Source organism: Macrobrachium nipponense, chromosome 4 (assembly GCF_015104395.2).
Source record: "Macrobrachium nipponense isolate FS-2020 chromosome 4, ASM1510439v2, whole genome shotgun sequence".
NCBI lineage: Eukaryota > Metazoa > Arthropoda > Malacostraca > Decapoda > Palaemonidae > Macrobrachium > Macrobrachium nipponense.
The window spans coordinates 22,512,032-22,531,990 of NC_061100.1; the positions used below are offsets into that span (position 1 = coordinate 22,512,032).

The 19,959-nt window shown below is 37.6% G+C and overlaps 1 protein-coding gene and 1 non-coding gene across 2 annotated transcripts in view; one reads left to right on the forward strand and one right to left on the reverse strand.

Annotated features, from left to right (window-relative positions):
- LOC135210774 (protein stum homolog) overlaps positions 1-10,670 on the forward strand; it is a 36,004-nt gene extending 25,334 nt beyond the window's left edge. Inside the window, exons 2-4 of the mRNA XM_064243625.1 lie at positions 8,557-8,704; positions 8,942-9,115; positions 9,374-10,670. Of these exons, the coding sequence (XP_064099695.1) occupies positions 8,557-8,704; positions 8,942-9,115; positions 9,374-9,438 (387 nt within the window). The 3' untranslated portion in view covers positions 9,439-10,670. The remainder of the gene's footprint in view (positions 1-8,556; positions 8,705-8,941; positions 9,116-9,373) is intronic.
- A 533-nt stretch (positions 10,671-11,203) lies between these two features.
- On the reverse strand, positions 11,204-11,278 carry Trnaa-cgc (transfer RNA alanine (anticodon CGC)). Its single transcript has one exon. It is a non-coding gene; the product is annotated as a tRNA-Ala (tRNA).
- Between the last annotated feature and the right edge of the window lie 8,681 nt (positions 11,279-19,959).

Sequence of the window (19,959 nt, forward strand, 5' to 3'; positions counted from 1 at the left end):
ATACTTATATAAATTATTAATATGCAATATCGTTCAAATTAACTTCGTAAAGTAAATTAAACTTCGATCGTGGAGTGATGCGAGTTCCCAAAATATAATAGTGGCCCTTTTCATCCAGCGCTTCCATAGAAAACTGCTCTCTCTCTGTTCCCAACAACAAACTATCTGGAAGATCAATACTCGAAGATTCCTCCCAGTGTATATCACGTAGTTCTTAACCGTCAAAGCTCCTACGCGGGGAAATTCAATGATTTATATAGAATAAATTTAAATAAACTGAATATCCAAGTGGTATGAATAAATTTATCTATGTTCAGTCTTGCACCGCATCGGCCTAGGATATAGGTTTCCCGCCAAAACTGGCTGGTCTCGCTGGCGTTAAAACACGAGTAATTTTTTAAATCTTCCTTCATAGTAATTATTCTCATTTTTTAACCTTTCTTCACAGTAATTATTCTCAATTTTCAAAACTTTTTCACAGTAATTATTCTCATTTTTTAAACCTAACTTCACAGTAATTCTCATTTTTTAAACCTTTCACAGTAATTATTCTCATTTTTAAACCTTTCTTCACAGCAATTATTCTAATTTTTTAAACCTTTCTTCACAGTAATTATTCTCATTTTAAAACCTTTCTTCACAGTAATTATTCTCATTTTTTAAACCTTTCTTCACAGTAATTACTCTCATTTTTAAACCTTTCTCAACGGTAATTATTCTATGTGCGATAACTATTCCTGCGGTGATAATTTTGTTACTAATTCCTTCTGCGATCGCTACTGCACCGCATTCTTGCGTCTATCAGTAGTGCATTGAAAATTTGTTACGTAGATTTATTTTCCTTGTTTTATCTACCACATAAATACAAATGTGTTGCTATTGTCGGGATATTAAATTCATTGGCTCATAATCACATTAACAACAAAGGATCATAAGTGTGTGTATGTATATATATATATATATATATATATATATATATATATGAATCGTTAATAAAAGAAATATAGTTCCGCCAAATTAATTGATTTAATATTCTAAGAGAGACGTACAATAGGCCTACAAGCAAAGCAAATTATATATATGAATACAGACAGAAAACAATGGAAATATTCCGTATGAACGCTTATCATACTTCAGCGCTGAGTTTGCGAGTTTAATAAATGCGCAACACTATAAAAAATAAAATAAAATCACTTAAAATAAACTAAAAAAAATTACAAGTTTAGACCCACGAAACTCTACGGCCGTCACCCTCCCAGAGACAGTGCAATTCGGGTACCTCGTGGCGTAAAGGTAACGCACTCAGCTCACCACTGAGAGATCTCGGGTTCGATTCCCGAGCGGGGGGAAAGCACGTGGACGATGTTTCTGTGACCCACGGTCCCTGTTCACCTAGCAGACGAGTAGGTACCTGGCGGTAAGTCAGCTGTGGTGGGCTGCTCCCGGGGGTGGTATGATAAAAGAAAAGCTATATAAACACTGGCACTCTAAAATTGTAAAAATGAAATACCAACTACAACACCTAACAACACAACGAAGACTACTTAATAGTGACACGTATGATAATGGAAATGATGATGCTAACAATGATCCCGCAATACGTACAAACCTGTCATTGAAAATGATATGGACTTTGGTACAAAGGGAAAACAGAAAAGTGCCGATAAATACCATTTTGCAAACAGAAAGGAAACAAGAGTAACTTTCTGAGAGAGAGAGAGAGAGAGAGAGAGAGAGAGAGAGTGCTGATAAATAACATTTTGCAAACAGAAAGGAAACAAGAGTAACTTTCTGAGAGAGAGAGAGAGAGAGAGAGAGAGAGAGAGAGAGAGGAGAGAGAGAGAGAGAGAGAGAAGTGCCGATAAATATCATTTTGCAAAACAGAAATGAACAGATTACTTTCTGAGAGCAGAGAGAGAGAGAGAGAGAGAGAGAGAGAGAGAGAGAGAGAGAAGTGCCGATAAATACCATTTTGCAAACAGAAAGGAAACAAGAGTAACTTTCTGAGTATCGTCTGCATCAGATTCAAAAGGAATTATATGATCTTTGTCCACTGTTGTGAAATCAAACAGAATACACGCCCGTTTTCTGTCACACCAAACCGTTATATGCTTCTAATAACGGCTTTCCACACGCTTCGCTACGAACTGCAAAATAGTAACAAGTATAACGTCACTTCGAAATGCGAAATATAACAAGTATAAAGTTGACTCACATTAATCGAATCATCACTAGTATATATAATTTGTTTGATTGTTCAACTAACAGCGTATAGAAAATTGCCCCTCTCGATGTTTCTTATGTTTAGACAAAAGCGAAAATATTTTAATCCGAATTATTTTACATATACTATTATCTGTGTCATTGGAGACGTTGTCGTCTTATAGCAACTTACAGATCAGTCTGAATTGTCAGAGGAGATATTCATAAAAATAAAAACAGATGAAATACCATAAGGGTAAGCCACAGCGCCCTATACATTAGTCCTACCTCCAATCGTATCAAAATGTTTAAAGTTTTCTTCGCAGGACCTGGAGAAGTATCCTGGTAGGATTTATATGAAAATGGATTCCCATGATCACAGCATTATCATCTGGGACAGACAGCAGGCGAGAAAAACTGTACTTATACTAAGTCAAATTATTTAATAAACTATGCTTTGTGCCAAACCACTACATATGAGTGACAAGATAAAGTACTAACTAAACAAAGGCAAACGTATTTGACAACGTCATTAGAACACCAATATAACTATCTCATATTCATTCATAATCCTACCATCAATAACGGCACAAGACATACGTTAGTGAAAGTAAAGGCTAACCTTCAACCAGCAAATCCAAAGAATTGAGTTGAATTGTATATAAAATTTATGACAAAGACCAAGCACTGGGACCTGTGAGGTCATTCAGCGCTGAAACGGAAACTGACAGTAAAAGAATCATCTGTTAGAAGAGGGTGAATAGTAGGATAGAAAAAAGAGAATATGAAAGGAGGTACAGTAAAAGGCATGAAAGGGGTTGCAGCTAGGGACTGAAGGCACGCTGCAGAGAAAATCAAGTGATGCCAACAGTGCACCACATGAGGTGCACTGATGGCACTAAACCCCTACTGGAACAATCCCAACTAGTAATTAAAAAAAACGACAAATAAAAATATAAAAATAAAAATAAAAACAGAAAACGAGCAAAACAACACCATGAAACTATGAAATGAGACTTTTGTGAGTTTGCTAAATAAATAAATAAATAAATAAATAAATAAATAAATAAATAAATAAATAAATAAATAAATAAATAAATTTTAAAAAAATTACACTCAATTTTGAAATTCTGGAACAAAATTTCTGCTGGCAGCCCCCCCCCCATCTAGCTCTCTGCCATATTTGCAATTATTCCAGTCTTGTTTTATTATAAAGTTTAATGGTGTGGGAGAAAAACCTTTACAAAAACTAGAAAGAAAAAGTAGAAAAAATAGGCTGTGAATCAGAGTAAGAGGAAAATAGTCCTTTAAACACATAACCACAGCATACTTTATGTACTCTGGCTTCTACAATATTCTTCAAGATATTACATATTTAATTATTTATAAAAAAAACTTTATCAATTATCTATAAATTTTTTATTAATTAATCATTTAAAAAATGCTATCGGAAAATGTTACACAAAAGACATTCAGCATATATCCCACTCACCAGCCCATCAACTTAACCTAACCTAACCTGGATATATCCGGCCTAATGTACCTAGATTACTTCATTATTAGCAGCCTTTGGAATTGCATTTAACCCTTATTGGAAAAAAAAAAAATTTATAAACGAGAATTTATCTATATTCGCCACTAATATATAGGCCTATTGCCCAGTGCACAAGACGTATGCTGTATATTAGCCTATAGCCTGGAGGCTAAAGACTTAGTATTTCTGTATGGAATAAATATGCTTCTGGATATTACCTACGTCGATACAAGGTCGAATTTCCTTCGCATTTTAGGCATAAACTTATTATATATGACGGATAGGCCTAAAGCAAGCTCTCCATTACATCGATGGCCTAACTTTACACCCTAGCTTACTTTACACTTAAAACTTGGCCGATAAGCAGTCGACATGGTTATTTATAAAAAGCTAACATTAATTTATTCATCTCAGCAACAGAATGAGGTTAAAATCCAATTAAAATGAGGTTCAAATCGAATTGCATTATACCTAGATACCGTACATAGGCGGTGGCCTAATGGCGGGTTCGCTAAAACCAAGACCTGTATAGGTTGGTATCTTTAACAACTTGATGTTTTTCATTGTAAAATGTCGCTGCGAGTGATAATACTTACAATGACATTGTCAGGAATGTCTGTAATCCGTAACGACGCAGCTGTTAAATCCACGCAAACACTCACGTAACCTGTCAAAGAGACGAAAACGTCAACACATGACATCAACTGACCAATCGAGCTTCAATCGTGTCTACTAAAATTAGAAAATTCGACAAACTGTCGTTCGAAATCGACCCGGAATCTTGAATAATAAAAATTTTGTAGGTTTCTGGACAAATTTATGAATTAATGACGATTTCCTACAAGAATAAATTTAGAGCAACATAGTCGTTACATTTTTTTTTAACATAGTACTAACTTCCATACCATCTCGTAGGAGATTATTGGTCGTTAAATTAAAGCATATTGTGACGGAATTTTCATTAATGGAAATTTTTATAGGTTTCGTCGACATATTTGTGAATCAGTGATGATTACTTACTAGAACAAATTTAGATCAATATAGTCGTTACATTTTTCTCTACATAGGCCTAATTCCCATATCATCTCGTAGGAGATTATCGGTCGTTGAATTAAAGCATATTTTGGCGGAATTTTCAATAATGGAAATATTATAGGTTTCGTCGACAGATTTATGATTTAATGACGATTTCGTACTAGAACAAATTTAGAGCAATCCATCTGTCCATCCGCCTGTGGTGTTTTTGTATGGTAACACTGCGTCCCGGGCTTTAGATAGTTGCATTCAGCTTACATTCAACGATTATAATAACATCCTATTTCGAATATTAACTGTATAATTCGCATACAGTAAATTATTAAAACACTTTTCAGTTGCAAATGTACACCCAGATATCCTTTTATTTACCTAAAACTTACACAGCGTAACAATCGAAAGCCCGGAACGCAGTGTTACCATACAAAAACACCTCAGGCGGATGGACAGATGAAAAAAGAAAAAAAAAAACAGAGTAAAGTCGTTACACTTTATTTAGGCCTAATCCCATACGATCTCGTAGGAGATTATTGGTCGTTAAAGTAAAGAATATTTTTACTTTCGTCTCATTTAGGTGATATATTAGAACGAACAGCACCAACAAACTAAAAGATAATCTCATTTAACTCCATCACACTTTAATTACTCACATGATTGTGTGTTGACTACACGGCGCCTGCTTTGTTTATGTTTACCCAGAATGAAAAGCAATAGATTGCCGCCATAAACAAACAATTTGAGATGTTTACAACTTCATAAAAAAAAGGAATGTTTGACCTATATTCATGTGTGAAAGAGCTTCGCATTATATTACTCTGGCTTTAAAAGTGGCATATGACTTAAGAAAAACAAGTGAAATGTAATGAAACCACAAAACTGTACGTACTACGTCTTAGTTTGGTCTAGTCTAGAACCAAACCGTGAAGTGCTGCCATTTATATGCAAAAAAGTTATATACGTTTATGATGAGTGTTGTAATTTTCATTGAGGATTAAACAGGAAACATTTTTTTTTTAATTAAAGATGTCTAAAAAATATTTGGTTCATTGGATAAATTATATGAAACTGCTACCAAGTAAATTTAAAGATTGTTATTTTACTTACTCTCCTGAAAAGATAATTACTGTAAATCTCCAAGGCTAAAAGTAAAGAGGAAATAATTAACGAATGTCAACTCTCTTGAGAAAGTAAAAAGAAAGTTAAAAAAAAATCTCGAAAAAGAACAAAGAGAAACACTGAAAAAAAACTAGTCTCATAAAGAACCTTCAGACTTTTTATCTCTTTGCCAGGGGAGCCTTTCCGACGTTTTGAAATGTCTCTCTCTGTCTCTCTCTCTCTCTCTCTCTCTCTCCATGTATATATAATGGGGGGGGGGGTGGGCCTCGAAAACATGAGACTAGTACTAAACTGAGAGCGAAGAGGAAAGATGACGAAGAATTTAGGTAAACGAAGGAAGTAGGAGAGTGACAATAAGGAAATAGTCATTTTCCTTCCCCCTACGACACACCCTCGCCCGCAATCTATCCTCACGCCCAAAATATCACGCCCGCAGCTGGCCCCCGGTGAGATCATAAGCTTCTCTACAGGCGAGAGGTGGGGATGTGGGGTTGGGGAGGTGGGGATGGGAAGTATAGGGGCTAAGCACTAAGCAGTCAACAGGAGTGAAGAAGTGTGAGCCGAGGGGTGGGGGTACGGGGAAAGTAGGGGGAGGGAATTAATGTTAGGAGTTTTGTTGTTTATCTCTCGGTGTTAAAGTGTCACGCTGTTTTCAATAGCAAGAAGCTTTGCTCATGGGTTTGTTTTGTTTGAGAGAGAGAGAGAGAGAGAGAGAGAGAGCTCTCGCTCTACAAAATGCGACTAAAGCTTCGGTTGGGGGTAAATATGTATAGGCAACATATACCATTTTTACTTTAATCATACATATATATATATATATATATATATATATATATATATATATATATATATATATATATATATATATATATATATATATATCATTTTTCCAGGTCGTGTATCTATGGATGGTAGTAATTATAGAGACAATAATTACGAGGAAAACTGTGGTACTATTATATATAAGTTCTCAGACATCCTGATAAACACTGCAACGTTGCAATTTTGACCGAGTTGTCAAGATGGTTGTAGTGTTAGTACATATGTGCGCATCCACATTAAATGTGTGTGTGTGTGTGTGTGTGTGAGAGAGAGAGAGAGAGAGAGAGAGAGAGAGAGACGTCGGTCTAAAGAATTAGACGCAAACACTTCTAAAATTAGACTGAAGAATTCAGGCGAAAACGGCTGAAAAGACCATTACTATATCCCCGAAAATGAGAAACAGAGGCCCATCGTCTGAAAACGACGCAAAATCCCATAAAATTGTAGGTAGTGATAAAGGTGTGTATATGTATGCTTTGTGTATATATATGATAGTATAGGTGCCATTTTTCAAGAGGTTGTCAAGTTGAATGTCCTTCTTGTTCTAAGACATTTCCAACTTGCAGCTGTTGAGACAAGAAGGTACGATGTTCAAGAAGAAGGAAAACAAAAGACTTTTAAATATCAAATTAATAAATAGATAGATAAATGAAAAGTTAAATACACAAAATACTAATCGTATAATCATTTAGCGCCAAACTTCCATAACAGGCTGATATAAACTCTTTGAAAGGACGCAGGAGGAAGGTGACAACCAAGATGAGCCTTCTGTAACAGCGTCCATGACTCAGAGGACGGGAATGCTGTACATACATTTTTAACAGCCGGAGAAAACTGGGTTTAATGCGCTGTTCTCAAATAATGACTACAAAAGAGCGTAGTAGGTTGATATGTTGGAGAGGCATGATCTTGGGATATGCAATCGTAGGGATTGAGGCTGAAATAGAAGCAGCTGAAATATCAAAATAAGGTCTGAGGGTATCACCATTTTGTCCACTAGATCAGGGTGGGGGCTGATTGTACTCTTGTAATAGTCTCAGTGACTCAGTCCAAACTTTTAGGCTTATACTCGTCTGTCTTTAATATCAAAACGGTTAACTCTTGTAATAGTCTCAGTCCAAACTCAAAAATTAGGCTTATACTCGTCTGTTTTTTAATATAAAACGGTTACAATAGATTTCACAAGGTTTCTAAGATAATGATTTGAGTTTGTGTCTGAACACAGGGTGTTGTACTATACGTTTAGGCCTGGATGAACTACAGCACGGCGTAAATGATTGCAGCTGCTACGATGCCAGTTGCTTAAATCAATCACTCAATCGTGAATACAATGGTTCATCACGAATGTTCACTTCTTTTATTTATGCTCTCGCCTGAAAAATTATTGGTAAATATTAAATGACGCTTTAACGTAATGAAAGATGCATGATTTGCAAATGATCCGATCGCAATGGTGATTGAAAAGAAGGGAAATGGAGAATTTTATGTGAAAAGGACGTAAAAATGTCTACTAATAGTGATAGCTGGTTGTGTCAGCCTGGTTCACTGTAAGCAGCAATAGCTAGTAGGCTTAGTGTGAGGAAAGAACTATTAGCCGATAAAGGTGGTAGAGAATGAACGAAATTCCGATTTGGAACGGAGGAATCTGAAATATATTCTGTCTAAGGGAACAAGCAAGTTAAATTAACAAGATGGAATTCAACAGAGACTGTATTTGAGATGTAAAGAGAGGGGGAATGTGATGAATGGTGAATATCAGTCATGACAACCTTTACATAGAATACTCTCACGTCTCTTATCTACATTATGCTTTACCAGAACTTCATTCTTTTTTCTCTTATTTCCAGGTTATCATCGAAAATGAAGACGGCACCGTGCAAGAACTGGAGATTGTGTCCAGTAAAGAAAAACAGGGAAAGCTGAGAAAAGCCGTGCCGGCTCTACCTCTCGGCTTCGCGATCACCTGTCTGATTCTTAATATTATTCCTGGATTAGGTGAGTGTAAGAACAGACGAGAAGGTTACTGGTAAGAATAGCGATTCATCTTACACATACCAAGGCAGGGCTGGTCTAATTCAAGACGTTCACGTCAGTCTTCTCATTAACCCTTTCAGCACCTTGATGGCACAGAGCCGACTAAACCTAAACAAACCAAAGAAACGCTAGTATGAAAATACACTTTTAATGTATCTGCTATTAAAATTTCTAATAACAAATCACTATCTCCACCAGGAACGTTTGTGTCTGGCTTCGGTGTCCTGTGCGGATACGAATCTAACCTTCAGAGCAAAGCCTCGACCATATTCTGGAACATCGTGACGGCTCTCCTCCAGCTGCTCCTCGCTCCGATCATCATAGGATGGGTCTGGTCTCTTCACAGAGGAGTTCTCATCGTTCAGGAAGCGCGTGAGTTGCTCCGATTCTGAACTGTTCTGTCGTGAAAGCGCGACCTTCTGGTTGTCAGCATTAACAATACTGAAGAGGAAGATGTCTGTGAATTTAACAATGTCTCATCTTGGGAAGAATTACATATATTTTCATTTGCTGCTTCAGATCTTGTAAGATGTGGCTGTAATTGCGACAGACAGTGTCCAGATGAGTGAATATCCCAAAAAATATATGCACGACTGTTATCACCCTATATTTTCTTTCTTTCTTCCGCAGTTGATAAAAAGATGAGATCACGCCAGCAACAGCAGCAGCAAGAGTCCCATGGATGTCCAGCATAACGAGGCTTCACCAGCACCGGTGCCCACGCAGCTTTACCGTTAAAGCTTCGGACCATCCCCCCTATGTAGTAGTGTTAAGGAAGAAGTTTTCGTGTGATCTCATTTGAGAGAAGAAGATGCTGATGAAGACGCTGAGGATTCTGCGCAACCCTCAAATTGTAATCTTGGAATGTACAGGAATAGGAATAGGAATATCTTTTCCGGTGTCTTGGAATCAACGAGCGAAATGGATAAGTTGCTGTGAATGCCTCGAGTCGTTTGTTCGCCTGGGTGCACAAATGCCTCTCGAAGTGATTTCTATCCATTCATTTTGGAATTCTATAAATCAAAATAAAGGACTTGAACTCCTATTGGAGGAAGGGATTGTATATTCCCATTAACATTTATTAAAAGATGTTTTTTCTAACACTAATCCTCACGTCGTAGAAGCGGAGTTATATTAAAAATGATTTGGTCGCCATGGTTTATGACTCGTGCATATTTCTCATCGATCTCATCTGTCTGTCACATGTTAAACATTTTGCATAACAGTTCCTCATATAATGTGGTTGTGTGAGTGGATGAGTTGAATAAGTTTAATAGGCATAATGAGGTCTTCAGTTGTCAGCTACGTAAATAGATTGATTGAACTGATTTTTAAAGTTCATTAATTAAATGGCTTAAGCAGAAAAGTGAAGTTTATTGGCCATTCCTGCAAGAACTATAGGCCAGGTCGATAGCACCTCCACTTCAGGGAAACTTACTTGAATAGGTATTGTTTTGCAATTTGAACTTTTTTTTTATTTTATTTTAAAGGTAATCTTCGAATTTCTACACTTACTCTGCCAGCATCATGTATAAACACTTAAGGGAAGCCTATAATCAAAACGAAGGAAAAATTAACAAATGTCATAATGTTATTCCATCAAGCATCAGTCAACACCACTGTGCTTCATATTTGATCTCCTCCCGTCTAGTCATTAGTTAGGCCCTTCCATGTTGTGGACTTGTAACCGTATATTCTTCATGACATCATTAATCTAGGGTTAAGTATGACGTAATTTTAAGAGACTTTAAAGTTATGTCCATGGGACGAGACTGGGATTGTTTCCCCCTTTTTTTTTTTTTTAATGTAGAATAATCGAACACTTAATTTCTCTTGGCTACTGTTTTATACCGACAAAGCCTCACATCTTTCGTATAATAATAACTTTTCCCCCTAGCACAAAATAAACTAATTTTGTGTACTGTTCTCTCTGTGTTTGATTTCTTACCTTGCCATTGAAAGAGAGAAATAATGACAAACAACACTTGCTGAGAAAATCCTTATATAAAATGCATATGGACTGAAGAAAATACTCATTTATTTTAACGAGGAGAAAAAAAACAAAAAAATGGTATCGGCCGCACATACATACGTCCAATGTCGGCTCCACTGCTTCTGTCGTCGTGGCTACAAGGTTTTCCTGATAACCGCAGGAAGACGGTTTACCCCGGCCGGCCCCATCTTACCGGGGGGTGACGTGATTTGACCCTGTCTAGAGGGTTGTTAGGTAGCGAGCGAGTACCCCTGTCTAGTAGGGCGTACACCTCTGAGATACTTTGAGCGGCATAGCTCTTTGAAGTGATACTTTGCACGAGACATTCCATTTCACCAGACACGGCCATACTCCGAGGATTTCCAGACACCATTCCCCAGAAGCAGGCCACCAATCCTGACTGACACCAGGTCCCTATTTGCTGCTAGGTTAACAGGGGCTATGGGTATGCGAAACTAGCCCAAACGTTTCTCCTCGCCCGGGATTTGAACCCGGGGTCTCTCGGTGGCGAACCGAGTGCGCTACCACTGCGCTACGAGGTACCCGAAAGAAGATTTGTGCTGTTGAAGTCACTTGCTGCTTAGGATCCTACGGGCCGGGCCGGAACGTTGGTTGTTTCTTCAAGGCCGGTTGATTCTGTTGGTGTCTTTAGGCGAATTTTAAACCGATAACATCGAAATACAAATATTACGTCCAATAGACAATAATCACACGTAAAGGATTTATTTCTACATGATCATGAATACTTTTGAGTTTTGACTCGACTGACGATTGTTTTTGTATCGTTATTTTCCATTTTATTGACGATAATCATCGCAAGGCTATAATGATGGGGATAATCAAAATTCCCTTTCCATTCCTTTCATTTTTTTTTATAGCTTGATAGCTGAATTTAATCTATTTCTATCTTATTCTATATCTTAATTCGGTCGTTCTCCGTTGTATTTTGTGCGTTGCTGAATGGAAATGACGAATGGCTGAGAGAAATGAGAAAATGGAAGGGAAGTTCGACAGATGAAAGTATAGACTCTCTCTCTCTCTCTCTCTCTCTCTCTCTCTCTCTCTCTCTCTCTCACCGCTTATATTATTTTTTTTCTCTTAATTCGAAAGACATACACTTCGATTAGTAATAAATATGAGAAATGGCAAGGCAGAATATTAACGAAAAATAACGTATTTAAGAGAAAGAGAATGTATCGTCCATTTCAAAATCGACGCTCATTCAATCTACATATACTCTGATGCGGTTGTGCCTATGTGGGTGAGGATATGTGAGTGAAGGATAGGCCCAAACATCCACACTCTCACCCACAACTCCACACCGTCTCGTACGTCATATGCTTTAGAGGATTAGCCTAATGAGAAGTAACAAGGACCCTATATAGTACTAGCTATATAGCCTATACCCTTGAACATATTCAGGACATTCTATACAGCTGTCATTAATATTCTACAATTTCCAGCTTAACTTAAACTGTTATCCGTGCTTAATATTTATCTAGATTTATCTAGATTCTAGAATATATCCAAATGATGTAGTTGATATCTACAGAAGTTGGCGTAACTATAAAACAGTCACATTCCCAGATTATCAAAGGGCTCACCGAAAGAATATATCCTCTCTAAAGAAAGGTAGCAATGCATATATTATGGCAAAAAGTGATTAGCAGACATATAGAGTTGGTGAATGCTATACTAGGACGTCACAGCTACCCATGGCAGATCATGGGAAACAAAGGAGGCCAGCACAAATTGTAGATTATGCGATGAAACATGGACATACTACACTTCACCACTGTCATGACATGCCCTAAAATACAGGAGTATATGGATAACAGATTGACAGTCTCATAGTTTGGGATTCAAGCGCTTTTTCGGGAAGTGGCCGCGTTCTGAGAGAGATGGCCGCTATGTCGCCGCTCGGTCATTTACCCTATAATCATAGCCACGCAATATAGCTTAGGCCAATTAACTAAATTTATATCGTTAAATGTTGATTACAATTCAATGCTGCTTTTACTGTAGCTTAAGTTAACTAACACTTCTAATAGGTTCGTTATACACGGAAGCGTATATTGAGTTCATTAAACAACCATTTGTTTCAGAAATAAACATATTAATAAAAAGCAAATTTAACGTAATTACCCGTTACACATCTCCTTTTCTTTAATCATAATTTACTGACAGCACCAACATGGAGCTAAGCCATCTATCCTAAGGTCGCAATGAGACAAAGAAATTGTTTTTTATGACAAAAATAACAAAGCATTTGCCTGGTATATTGACCGATACATTGCATACATAGCCTCTAAACAGGAGCCTGACTGTCTCTAACTCTGGGTTTGTTCTTGTGCAACTTATATCCTTTAATTGAATTTGAAACACGTAATTTTCACGTATAACTCCCAATCTTACACTAGGAGGTCTGTGAGGGTCATGGACGGAAGGTACTATACCCTAGGCAAGGCCGGGGGGTCAAATCGGAGCCCACTTACATATAAAAGGATTACAATACATGTCAACTTTGTTGTTAGATATGAAATAAATGATATACTGTTTGTTTTAAAGAATTTTTTGGATAATCTTTATTATATTGTGCAGTTGAAAATACAATTTATTTGTTTTATTCATGATTTTCGCGCTAACGACATCATTAGAGCTGCCCCACAAAAAGAAAAAAATCTAAAAAATTGTCTTCCCCTACGTAGGCCTATTTCTTCAAGGTTTAGGGGAAAATACCATAAAGCGTCAACACTATACTAGGAAATGTTATTAACGTAATTATGACAATGTTTATTTAAATCTACACAGGTGACACTTACCATTTCTCAATCGTTGCCTATCTGTTTATGCATATGAGATCTTGTGTTAGAGATTTTACTTTTACAATTAATGTGGCCTAGGCTATGAACATTTTAATCATAAGTAGTATATTGTTCAAGTCCAGTACTGATATGTCAATGTAATATTATATATATATATATTATATATCTATATATATATATATAATATATAATCTAATCTATATATATAATATATATATATATATATATATATATATATATATATAAAAGGCATGGTAGTGAATTGCTAATCTTAAACTTTTGCCGGTTAGAGGCAAGCCAGTTAGAGACAAGCGCTGGATTCCTCGAAGATTCTGAAATGAAAAAACAGACAGGATAGATTACCAATGCACTTTGTGGTCAATGACGCCTCGAAGATTACGGGCTTCCTGCATGGAGCATCTGTTTGTTGTGTGCAAAACAGCATGTGTCTGTGTGTGTTCATAACGAACAGTAAATGACATTTATTCTGGGGGGTTAAATGCTAAGGGAGGACTCACTGATGGTATTGACAGAGTGTGGAACACGCCTGGAAGAGGTGTTGCAGGTCCATCGGATAAGGTATCATAAGAAAGAACTTTGAAAAAGTTAACCTTTGAAGTGACAATTATTGTGTCTGGAGAAAGAGAAGTGGGGTGCGGTACACATTCTTTTTGACTAACTTTCATGGTTGAAGCGGTGTCATAATTGTGGTCTCTTTATTTCAGATGGATTCGAAGTCACCATATAGAAAAATGGATTCTCTAGACTTGTATTGACTTACTGAAATATTATGATTAGTCGGACAGAATGAGATAAGAGGAGGGTACTTACTTAAATATGATTTTAAAGGGGAACATGATAGTTTAACGTTTCTTTTGGGTCAGAGTTAATTAATTTTATTCCATTTTAATATTAGCTCATTTTGGGAAATAAAAAGCATATTTTTTGTAACTACGGGAGTTTATTTTGCTTAGCGTGCTCTTTCAACCAACTCCCCAGAGAGATCTGCAACAGGACGAGGGTAGGTTTAGTTGCCAGTAGCAGTTTGTTTCATTTTGTTTAAACGAGTGTCATTTGACCTTAAAAATACTTAACACACACACACACACACACACACACATATATATAGATTATATATTATATATATATATATATATATATATATAATATTATATTTACGTTTGAGCCGGCCTCGTGTGGCCCAAAACGTAAAGGAAAATATTATATGGAAATGCAAAAGGTAACTGGATTTTAACTTACCTTAAAAAAGGGGGGTTTTGATATTGTTTGTAGGGAAAAAAAGGTCGCCAGAAAACGCAGCTAATTACTTTATATACATTTATTTACAAGAGGCCGTTTAATGGCCTGGAGAAAGAGTAAATGCAGCTTATCTGCACGGGGACCAATATTATCACTCACAAGGGGATAGCTGGCTAAAATGAGATTCACTTAAATGCTGGCTTTCAAAATTATTCATATTATCTTGCGGTAATGCAGCACTTGTGGGTGTGAAGACTTGGACACGTGGCTCAGCAAATCTGGAAGAAATTCCAGATTAGACACAAAATAATTAAAGATTTCTTGCACAAGTTACAGTTACTGACTTTGTCTAACACACTGGGGAGGAACTCTTAGTGTTAAATGAAATATTCAGTGACTTCATTTGTCTGGGATGATCACAAAAGGGAAGCATGCGGCCACGAGGCAGTGAAAGGAACAAAGGAAAGTTCATTTGAGAATTAGGAGTTTGAATTTTGAAAATGGGGAGTAGTTACGTGACTAGGAGGGAAAGAACTGGCAATATGACTGATTCACAAGACGTACCTGGATGCTATAGTAAGCGGGCCTATGTAGAATGCGGCGTCAGCTTTGTCTCAGGCCTGGGCGCGCCAGTAACGCTGTGGGAGGCCTGATGGGAAGGCTGGCTGGGACATCCGTCCGAGGTCACGAACTGAGGCCGACTGCAGGTGTGGTTCATGGAAACAGAGCATATCGCCAGCGAGAAGTTCACAGGATAAAAGGTCTTAGGAGTAGGCCTACGAAGTACCTAGCTACCTACACACTCCCTTTTGGGATACGTCCCTAAGGCTGACAGGAGTCTTTCCCGCAGCTAACGGCTGGCGCCGGGCATGCCTAGTCTGGCCTGAGTTTGTGTTTCCTGTCTAAATCAGCTGATATTCGGGTAAACATGGCTGCTCTTATAGAAATAAAATAGATTAAATAAATGCTGGGGAGACGAGGCGATCTATATTTGTAACAGCTCCCCCTGTTAAGAAGGCATTCACTCCCTTTCGGGCATAAAGGCCTTGGCTAAATAAGTTGATCATCTCGACTACCCAGTTCTCCTACTCTAACTGAGGTTTTTAGAGCAGTGATACGGCTAACTACAATGGCCTACCTAACTTATAGGTGGAGATGCTAAGTTTACGAACTTACGGAATTAATGTAGTCTAGCCTAAGTGAGAACTACTGGTTGTCGGTGATGACAGTCTACTCTACCTCTATGTAAGGTTACTTGAAAATTCTACTTGCTACTACCCTAATGCCCTGGTACTAAATTATTAGCCTAACCTAATCATTGCAATTAATTAGAGACGCAATCATCCCAGAGTGTGGTATTCACAGCAGTGGTTTATCGACCTGAATTGTTAAAATACATGAGAGGTAATGATGCATGAGGATGATGAGTGATTAGTAGTGTACCAGGATGGAAATATAATGAGGTAATTATGACATTTACATGAGGGTTAGTATTACAATTTCTAGGGGGCTGGCTACCTTCTCTGGGTAGGTGCCAGGATCACTCTGCAAATGAATGTGACACTGTACCTCGGGCACAGGTGCCAAGGAGAGCATGTGGCTCTTTGGTTAGTTTGTTAATTTGCTACATCCCTTATTCTTCTTTTTCTTCTTATTCCTCCAGGGCCTGGCTACACCAGTCCCAGGAGTTGACGGAGGTACCGACTCTGGGGTAAGGCCAGAAACGCCGTCAGGAGCAGAGGCAGTGGTAGCCTGAGGGATTTCAGGAGAGCACCCTACTTCGGTATCTGCAGCAACCGTCGTAGAGGTGGAACCTACTGCAGGGGAGGCCCTCACTTCGGCTGCTGCGACAGCCATCGTAAGGGTAAGACTCCAGGCTGACTCCTGGTCGGACAGCTCCTGGTCGTCCAGAGGAGGTGTAAAGGTGATGTCTGCCGGAAGTTCATCCTCGGCTGACAGAGGTGATGTGGAAGAAGAACCATGGACTTGGGACTGGACATGGGCTGTGGTGAGCTCCATGCCTGTTGGAGGATCTCCTGTAGGTGTATCCTTGATAAGGTTAGGCACCGGCGCTAGCTCGGGGCCAAGCGCAGAGGTCAAGGTTTGTGGTGGCTCTACGTCCAGGCTGGACGGAGCATGGCACTGCTCAGTGCTGCCAAGTGGCACTGGCAGAGAGTGGAGGTCGACTGGACCTGTGATGGGTACCGGAGGTGCAATACCTCTCAGCGGGCCCTTGGTAATGGGAGACAGAGGCTCCTGTCTCTTGTGGAAGGTTAAGCCTTGTGGAACATGGACAGTGTCCGCTGCTGGTGGCTTGCTAGGGCACCTAGGCCAATTCGTGGATTCCCCTATTATGTTACAGGTTTTGCAACGGAACTGTGTAATTGTGGTCTCTTTATTTCAGATGGATTCGAAGTCACCATATAGAAAAATGGATTCTCTAGACTTGTATTGACTTATTGAAATATTATGATTAGTTGGACAGAATGAGATAAGAGGAGGGTACTTACTTAAATATGATTTTAAAGGGGAACATGATAGTTTAACGTTTCTTTTGGGTCAGAGTTAATTAATTTTATTCCATTTCAATATTAGCTCATTTTGGGAAATAAAAAGCATATTTTTTGTAACTACGGGAGTTTATTTTGCCTAGCTTGCTCTTTCAACCAACTCCCCAGAGAGATCTGCAACAGAACGAGGGTACTAGGTTTAGTTGCCAGTAGCAGTTTGTTTCATTTTGTTTATACGAGTGTCATTTGACCTTAAAAATACTTAACACACACACACACACACACACACACACACATATATATATATATATATATTATAAATATATAATATATATAGATATATATTATTTTTATAAATAATTATACCATATATATATATATATATATATATATACGTTTGAGCCGGCCTCGTGTGGCCCAAAACGTAAAGGAAAATATTATATGGAAATGCAAAAGGTAACTGGATTTTAACTTACCTTAAAAAAGGGGGGTTTTGATATTATTTTTAGAGAAAAAAAGGTCGCCAGAAAACTCAGCTAATTACTTTACATACATTTATTTACAAGAGGCCGTTTAATGGCCTGGAGAAAGAGTAAATGCAGCTTGTCTGCATGGGGACCAATATTATTACTCACAAGGGGATAGCTGGCTAAAATGAGATTCACTTAAATGCTGGCTTTCAAAATTATTCATATTATCTTGCGGTAATGCAACACTTGTGGGTGCGAAGACTTGGACACGTGGCTAGCAAATCTGGAAGAAATTCCAGATTAGACACAAAATAACTAAAGATTTCTTGCACAAGTTACAGTTACTGACTTTGTCTAACACACTGGGGAGGAACTCTTAGTGTTAAATGAAATATTCAATGACTTCATTTGTCTGGGATGATCACAAAAGGGAAGCAAGCGGCCCATAACTCTAATTTTTCTATTCTAGCCCTATCTTTATCTACCTCACCATCAGTAGCTACACCAAACAAAGTGTTTAAGGCTGTGCCAATAAATGGCAACAATGATCTTTTGTTAATTCTCTTGGGTAACACTTGACTAATATCTTCCCTAAGCTTTAATAAAATAGAATTGTTCTGGTTATTAGACATGAGACTTTCAATGTTTTCCATTAAACCATTAAGCTCTTGTTGCTGTTCGTCTACGGTTGTAATGTTGATGGTTACAACCGCTATGTCGTGTATCATCTTCACATGACCATGTTCTTTTAGGATTGCTCCCTTCTTGATTTGCAAGAGGGAGATGCAGATATCGCTCACCATGAGCCATAGTGAAATCCATTTCCTGCAAATATATTCTAAGCAGTAAACCTTATACAACAATGTTATTGACCTGTTGCACTTGGTCCTATCTTTTCCTTAAATTGTATCTCGGAGTCACTAATGCTGATGAAGTATGGGAATCATTTACGTTACTGTTTTCCTTACTACTTGACTCCTTTAAATCTTTAAAATTCTTTAAATGTTCTTCTGACCAAATGTCTGAATGTACTATTTTAATATGGTTCCAATGTGCAACAGTTTCACTTAAAGTTGATTCATGCATTAGCTTAAATTTATTTAACTTTAATCTTTCTATTACTCTATATGGACCTTGAAATTTAGGACTTACTTTAACATTAGGTCCTTCAACTTTGTGATTAAGCACATATACTTGTTGACCTATTTTTAATTCTGGGACTGTTGATTTCTTATTGTAATACTTACTGGACTTTTGATGTAACTCCTTCAATCGAGCCCTTGTGCCTTTTACGGTCTCGAAAGTCCGTCTTGTTTTCCATGCAACGTAGTCTTCGTAATTATAAGTATGTCTTGGTGGTGAGCTTGCGTCTCAATAAGGTATTTGGCATTCTTTTCTGATAACCATATAAGACAGAAAGTGTGGGTTTCCCCAATAGATTCATTTACAGTGTTATTAATAGTGAACTGTACGTCTTCAAGCATTAAGTCCCAATCTTCAGTCTGTGGAGTTACTAAAGTTTTCAGTACATCCTTTCTCTTACGATTTGTTCTCTCAACTGCTCCATTAGAGCATGGTTTATAAGCTGTAACCTGACACTTGTTAATTTCATAAAACTCACACAATTTCTTCAAAATGTCACTAGTAAATTCTCCTGCATTATCAGATAATAATGTGTGAGGGCATGAATGTCTAGTAATTATTCTAGATTTCAGAGCTTCTGCTACAGTAGTTGCTTCTCTGTTTCTGACTGGAATGATCTCAACATATCTAGTCAAGTAATCTATGAAAACTAAAATCTGACGATTACCTCTAGTTGTGTTTGGAAATGGACCTACAAAATCCATTGAAACTACTTGAAACGGAGTTAATTCTGATGGATATTTCTCAAGAGGGGCTTTTACATTAACGTTACCCTTGTGTACGTTACAGATATGACAATTTTCAACAAATATTTTAGCATCTTCATTGCAATTCGGCCAAAAATAGTTTCTAGTGACTGTTCTACATGTTTTCTTTATTCCAGGATGTCCTGACAACTTGTAAGAGTGTGTTAGTTCTAATACTTCTTTGGTTAGTGTGCTAGGTACATACAATCGTGAACAAGCATTCGGTTCATCTGATGTTTTATATAGAATTCCATTAATTAACTGAAATT